This window comes from Mus caroli, unplaced genomic scaffold (genome assembly GCF_978045245.1).
Source record: "Mus caroli unplaced genomic scaffold, Mus_caroli_1 scaffold_82, whole genome shotgun sequence".
In the NCBI taxonomy this organism is placed as follows: domain Eukaryota; kingdom Metazoa; phylum Chordata; class Mammalia; order Rodentia; family Muridae; genus Mus; species Mus caroli.
In genome coordinates this window covers 180398-188188 of record NW_028227337.1, presented here as the reverse complement: position 1 = coordinate 188188, position 7791 = coordinate 180398, and the positions used below count along the sequence as shown (strand labels likewise).

Below are 7791 nucleotides of genomic sequence, written 5' to 3'. Positions count from 1 at the left end.
AGAGGTACTTGCAAGGCTCTGATAATATGACAGCTAATATGTGTTTTGATATGCTAATAGGCATATAACTTAGCCATTTGTCCTGTGTGTCTATGGAATCAAGTTTTGAGATGTTGAAACTGTGTGAAAGGCTGAGTGATAGGGTAAGGTCCTCTAGGAAAAAGTCCATGTAACATTCTTATACTTTAATAGTTTTGAAGTTCCCTCTGAGTACCTCTCTGCCATAAGTTTTGTGCTCTAAGGACTGACAGAAAAGTTCCTGTCTATATTCCTAATTGCTTTCTTGGAGTAGCTCATATAATTTGCACTTCTTGGTTTGTTTAGTTTTGTACTGTTTTCTGAGATGAAGGTGATTAAAAGTTACTGATCCTTGTGGAGAAGCTGTCATCATGGGTCCAGAGTTGAGGTGAAAACCACCAATGTTCTGGGAAAAAATACCAGGAGATCATGACCCTTTAAATGAGCAAGAGTGTCTCAACATAGTTTCAGCAGAGATTCACATCTCAAGGTGAAAGACATAACCATGGTATCAACAAGCACAGAAGTAAGTGACCAGAGCACAGGAGTAGTAAAAACTAAGATATTAGAAAGAAATCCTTAGAAAAGCCAGGCATGTGCTCTCTATTCATCTTATTTTCCTCCTGAGTGTCTCTCTTAACCTTAATTGTACTTAAAATATGTATTAAGGATGTATTAAAACATCTCTGCTGCAAAGAAAAATGATGGAAGGAGAATGGAAGGAGTAAGGAAGACGACTTTTTAAAAAAGAAAATATAAAGTAAAGAAGAAAGAAAGAAATGAAGGAAGGAGGGAAGGAAGACAGATGTGAGGGAGGAAGGGAAGGAAGGAGAGAGAGACACAGAGAGATACAGAGCTAAGGAGGGAGGAAAACGCAAGATAGACCAGTTAAGGGAAAGGCACTCAGGTACTGTTTAGGAAGTGGGAACTTGAATGCACTTTTGGGTAAAATTGAAGTAATTTCTGGTGAGAGTAGACTATCTCTCCCTCAGCTGAATGATCCCTGTTCTTCTAATAAGTTCCTGCTGTGTCTCTCTTATTATTGCTATCACCTCATTTTCTTCTTTCTTTTCTTCACTTAGCCTCTGTCTCTATCTCTCCTTTGTGTTTTGTCTTTATCTTCTTTATCACCTTATCTCTGTCACTTTTTTTGCATGTGTCTTCCAACTTTTGGTTTTTAAAAGATTTTTTTTGATTTTTCATTTTTCTATAATGATGGCACTGGAGTTCAGACCCAGGAATCTTAAGGCTAAATGAGTCATGATCTACATCCCCATCTTATGCTAAAGAGCTTGAAGTATTTTACTCTTCTAATTCCTTCTACTTACCTATTATTTGTTCCTGAAAATGCTACATTCAATTTTTTTGTTTCAAGAATTGTAATGTAGAAATAGGTTATATAAATATTGATATTAGTAATTAAAATTATATCATCAAATATAGCATTACAGGGTGATTTTCTATGAGGAAAAATAAATTTTGTAGAAGATTGAGAATTAGAATTAAAAGTAAAATGAATAACAAGAAAGTAGTAAATGCATAGTGGGAATAAGTTTATTTTCTTGGTACTTCAGCTATTCTGAAATATGTCAGATATTTTCCTGATTCTGTTTCTAATCATCCCTTAGATTGGTTGATATAGAACACCAGCTTACTTGTTAGAAAGAACATGCCGACTCAAGGTTCTTTTAAACAAAGTGGTAAACAAGGATGTCTACCACTTGAAATTTTACCCACATGTTCAGCTTTCTCTATTGCAATGTCATAGTCACTGTTGAGAATATCAGAAGTTGCCATATATCTGCCTGAGGTCAGGAGTTACTGTTAATAAGTAAAACCCAAAACAACAACAACAAGACTCTGTCGTATCATAATCTTTTCTAATACAGATCTAAATCTTCCTTTTTTACACAAATATGAAAATCTATCATGGTGACCCTAAGTTTTATATCAGAAAGATATAAGCACAAGTCAGTGTCCTGTATAGTTATCACTATAGCTCCACACTACAAAACATAGCGAAAACTTCTCATTTATTAACCATATATAATATTGGATTTCATTATGAAATTTTCAAAAACACTTATTTTTGTTTCTCTTCTTCTAGATTTCATCATTTATCCCTCCAACCTCTTGCACTTCTATCTAACCTTTATAAGCCTATTCACCCTTTGACACATATGCTGTGTTTCCTGCCCTAAATTTGGTTCCTCAACATCTCTTTGCTCTACATTTTTCATCTGTTTTCTACTTTTATAGTCCATAATGACTTTTTCTCCACATACATTCATATGGACATGTCCTGATTTGACAAACAACATGTGATTTTTGTTATTTTTGCATCTATCATCTTGCTTAACTCTTTCTCAATCCATCTCCTTACTGAGTATTTCATGTTTTTATTTTCTGTTATAGTTGAACAAAATTCCTCCATGAATTTCCGTTGTCTACTGATGGTCATATAGGATGGACATCATGTTTCGCTACTGTGAAAAAAGCAGCAACTCCTGTGAAAAAAAGCTGTGCAAACTTCTCTGTGGTAGGACAGAGAGTTCTTTGAGTATATATCCAGAAACTATATAGTTGTGTTATATGGTAATTCTAATTTTAATTTCTTGACGTATCTTTGTATTCATTTCTATGATGAATGCTTCACTTTACCCTCTCACCAGTTTAGAATGACGATTGCTTTTCTCAACATTACATTAACCACTTGTTATTGTCTATTCTCTTCATGATAATCATTCTAAGGTGTCCAAAGTAATCTCAAAGTATATGTAATTTTCATTTCACAGGAATGCTAAATAAGACGACCACTTGTAAAAAGCATTTACTACTTTCTTCTTTAAAGAAATTTCTGTCAATTTCATTACCCAGTTTGTTGACTGGAGAGTTTGTAAAGATATAGCTTAATCTACATTTTTGTTAAAGATGGTAGGTATTAAGTTCCTGATTGAAGTAAAAAAGTCAATATTTTTCTACCATTCTGTAGGTTTTACCTCAGTAGGCTTTTACTTTCCTTTAATGTGAACAATGCTATTCTAATTTCTTTGTTCTTTGTCCATATTATTGAGTCTTGTTACCTTTATCTACCTCTAGTGTACTAACATTTTCCTCTGAAAGTTGTAGCACTTTGGCATAATAATAAATTAACAATTTTTGTGAAAAGTGAGAGGATATAATCAAATCCAATTTTTATGCATTCTGATACTTATTTTATACAAAATAATTCAGGGTCAGAAATTCTGACTACCAAATACTAAAGAAAGAAATGATGGGGGCTTTTCAAATTCTATCTGACCACTGCTGAGACTCAATTGGGCAATGGAAGGAAAACTCAGACCATTCATTTATTCTTCTTACTCAAAAGTAGTCATTTCCTGTATGGCTTGGTTTGTTTCAGGATCACAGATTCTTTTAACATGTCAATTGGAATTTGGTCATGATATATCGGTTTAATAAAGAAAAACAATACTAATATAGTTGATAAAACAATACTTTCCTATAAAATCTGCACATGGATTCTTACTTCACTCAGCAGCTTTAACTCTTCACTCTTATACTCAGCAGCTTTAACTCCTGCCTTTATTTATGATGCTTTGTTTTGGTTAACACCTGTTTACACAGAATGTGATAATTTCTCAGCACAGCTTTGATTTGCATCTTTTCATTATATTCCTTTAATTATAGGTGATATTGGGCCTCATTTTGCACACCTCCTTGACATCTGAACAGTTTTGTATAACTTGTTTTATAGTTTATGTTGTTTTCCAAATGTAGATTCAAATATTATTGCAGGATAGAGGGGTAAGCCAGTTATTAAGAGTGCATATTGGTATTACTTTCTATGTGAGTTAACTTTGTAGCTTCTATTTGTGGCTTACAATCTTCTGGCCCCTGCTGGCACATTCACTTGCATGTAGCCACTCTCATAATTAAAAACATATAATGAAAAACTGTATAAATTTAAAATTAAATATGCTATATATATATATATATATTAAACTCCAGGTTTCATTTCCCTCTCGTTCCACCATCCTACTCCTCCACATCCCATACCTCCTTCCCATCCCCCTTTCTCAACAAGGATGCCCCCAGGCCCGAACTCTCTGCTCCAGACCTCTAAACTCCATGGGGCCTCCAGTCTCTTGAGGCTTAGGTGCATCCACTCTGACTAAACTCAGACCCAGCAGTCCTCTGCTGTACATGTATTGAGGGCCTTATATCAGCTGGTGTTTGCTGCCTGGTTGGTGTTCCAGTATCCGAGAGATCTCAGGGTCCAGGTTAATTGAGACTGCTGGTCCTCCTACAGGGTTGCCCTCCTCCTCAGCTTCTTCCAGCTTTCTCCTAATTCAACCACAGGGGTCAGCATCTTCTCTCCATTGGTTGGGTGCAAATATCTGCATCTGACTCTTTAAACTGCTTATTTGGTCTTTCAGAGGGCCTTTTTGTGATAGGTCCTTTTTTAGGAGCACTCTATAGCCTCAGTAATAGTGTCAGGTCTTGGAGCCTCCTCTTGAGCCAGATCCCACTTTGAGCCTGTTGCAGTTCTTTCAGACAGAAACAATTATGGGTCAGAGTTTTGACTGTAGAATGGCAACCCCATCCCTCACTTGATGCCCTGTCTTTCTGCTGGAGCTGGGCTCTACAAGTTCCCTCTCCCCAATGTAGGGTATTTCATCTAAGGTCCTTCTCTTTGAGTCCTAAAATTTTCAAATATTAACTGCTGTTTTTCTGAATAAGTTTGGTATTTCTTGTGCATTTCAGAATTAATAAATTTTAAAAATTCTGTTTTTGAAAATTGACATCAAGTTGTATTGGTTAGATAAAGAAATGAATGTATTTAGCATTTTTGGAATGAGATTATAGAGTTTTTTGTTATATAACTCTGGCAGCCTTAGATATAAATCTGTAGACCAGGTGAGCCTCAAATTCATTTGTCTGTGTGATACTATCTCTTGATGGCTATGTTGAAGGTCATGCATTACCTTATCCAGCAAAAACATTAATCTTAAGGGAAGATATTCAAACTTTCCATACAAAAAATAGAGAATACTTAGTTTAACAATTAATAATCCTTTGAATGTTCTTCAGTGGGAGAGCTATACAAATGGAATAAAGTGATAACTACGTTCCTTTAGATAACATCATGAAATAGTACACACTGATAATATATTTCTAGGGACTCATAACCATATTAAATTTATTTACTTTTTTAATAGGAAAGAAAATGGCTTTTGAAAACTTTGCAATGGGAATTTTTCTCTTCTCCCAGATTACAGTGGGAATGCTTGGAAATTCTTCAATACTATTTTATTATAGCATTTTGATATCAACTAGAAAGCCCTTAATGCCCAAAGACCTGATTATAGAGCATTTGACTTTTGCCAACTGCTTGTCTATCATCTCAAGAGGTATTCCACAGACACTGTCAAATTATGGATTTAAAGATTTCCTGGATGATATTGGATGTAAGTTAATAAACTTTATTTACCGAATAACAAGGGGAATGTCCCTGTATGCTATGTGCCTACTGAGTTGCTTCCAAGCAATCACAATCAGCCCCAGAAACTCCATGTGGATGATACTTAAACACAGAGCCACCAAGTACATTGGTCCCTCCTGTTCAATAAGCTGGCTTGTGCATCTCTTTCTAAACATCATGACTCCAGTAAGAGTGTCTGGTCCCAGATACAACAAAAATGTTACTAACTGGATGGCTTATGAATACTGCTCATGGTTTACTCCTGGAAATATAGGAACTGCACTGTATATGTTCTTACTGTCCTTCTCTGATGTCTTGTGTCTGGGGCTCATGGCCTGCTCAAGTGTCTCCATGGTGAGTATCCTTTATAGACATAAGAAACAAGTTAAACATATCCGTAGTTCTCAGCAAGTTTTAAATGCCTCACCTGAAAACAGAGCCACCCAAACTATCCTCATCCTGGTGTGCACTTTTGTCATCTCTTACTCATTCTCCTCCATTGTGACTGTCTTTATATCTTACTCCAAACATCAAATGTTATTGGGAGTAAGTTTATTTACGTTTCTAGAAATATGCTTTCCAATATTTTGCCCCTTTGTTCTCATCACCAATATCAAGCCTGGTTTTAACCTCTTTTTATCCTGCTTTTGGAAGAGATAGCCTCCGCCAAGTACAACTTAAGCCCCGGAGCCCATAAATCTTCTCTTATACCTTGGCATATTCTTTTTTAAGTCCCATACAACTTTAATTGATAATTTTTTGGCTATTTTATTTATTTACAATTCAAATGTTGTTCCCTCTCCTGATCTCTCCTCCCCAACGCCCCAGCCTATTCTCCTTTTCTTTTTGCCTCTAAGAAGGTATTCCCCCACTCACACATCCACTCCTGACTCACCACTGAAACATGCCCCTATGCTGAGACATCAAGCCTCCACAGAACTTAAGACCTCCCCTCTCATTGATGCCAGATAAGGCAATCCTCTGCTACATATATATCTGGAGCCATGAAGCCATCATTGTATACTCTTTGGTTTGTGATTTAGTCCCTGAGAGCTCTTGGGAATCAGTTTAGTTGATATTGTTGTTCTTCCCACGGAGTTAATATCATGTTCAGCTCCTTCAGGTCTTCCCCTAACTCTTCCATTGGGGTCTCTGGTCTCATTCTGATGGTTGGCTGTGAGTGTCTGCATCTGTCTTAGTCAGATCCTGGGGAATCCTCTCAGGGGGCAGCCATACGCTTTTATCGGTTGTACAATGCTAAAACTGCAGTTTGAAAATATCAAGCTTCCTATAACTGATCCCTTCATAATGTGGAGTCATCAGTAGTCGTTTATCAGGTATCATGTGGGGCAATGGGCTACACACAGGCAGCCTGGTTTCCAGTCGAGGCTAGATCTTGAACCCCGGGACCTGGTAATGATAATTCAATTGCATGGGATAGAAGGAGTTCTCTCATGTCTCCTGGAATCTGGTTCCTGTCCGAGTTACCGCCCCCATAACCCCCACAGGAGAGGCATGGCTATCAGCCACTTAGGAATAGCACCAAGCCTTCCCACATGCAAATAAGGTTTCCCCCAAACTCTCGGTCCAAGCCAATGAGAAGTGCCTGCTCTCAAACCCTGAATCACCCCCAGAACTGTATATAAAGCCATGCAGGGAATTACAGGTATGTGAGAACTGTTCCTTTGTCTGAGCCTTTTGTTCCAAGAGCTGTATGTAACACTTGTGAAGATATCTTCTCTCCTGAATAGCAACCAGAGGTCCTGCCACACTCCTCACTGGATTGTCAGTTTTTCCCCAGCTCAGCCTGACCGGATTCACTTCAGAGAGGCTCGGAGTTACTGAGCTACCTGGAAGACATGGCAGAGACTTCATGTACCTGCCTGCACTAACTTCCCTTCACTGGAACCTTCCCATCCGGCCTAGACAGAGGTCTCTGTGGAAAACCTCTGGTACCCAGACCCAAAGTATGACAACATTTTTTACATAATTTACTAACCAATAATGAGCAACATTTCAAATATATAAGAATATCATATTGTACAAATAGTTATATGATATTAGGCAAAGTATAGTGAACATGAGAAAATCCCAGCAATTGGGAGGCAGAGACAGGTAGATTTCTGAGTTCAAGGCCAGCCTGGTCTACAAAGTGAGTTCCAGGACAGCCAAGGCTATACAGAGAAACCCTGTCTCAAAAAAACAAAAAGAGAGAGAGGGAGGGGTAGAGGGAGAGAGAGAGAGAGAGAGAGAGAGAGAGAGAGAGAGAGAGAGAGAGAGAGAGAATA

At 37.5% G+C, this 7791-nt stretch overlaps 1 protein-coding gene across 1 annotated transcript; it reads left to right on the top strand.

Annotated features, from left to right (window-relative positions):
* Window positions 1–453: 453 nt before the first annotated feature.
* On the top strand, window positions 454–7791 carry LOC146999663 (vomeronasal type-1 receptor 4-like). Its single transcript, XM_085834471.1, has 3 exons — window positions 454–544; window positions 2434–2557; window positions 5241–7791. Exons 2-3 carry the CDS (start codon window positions 2485–2487, stop codon window positions 6161–6163), a joined length of 996 nt encoding a protein of 331 aa, XP_085690597.1. The 5' UTR covers window positions 454–544; window positions 2434–2484; the 3' UTR covers window positions 6164–7791.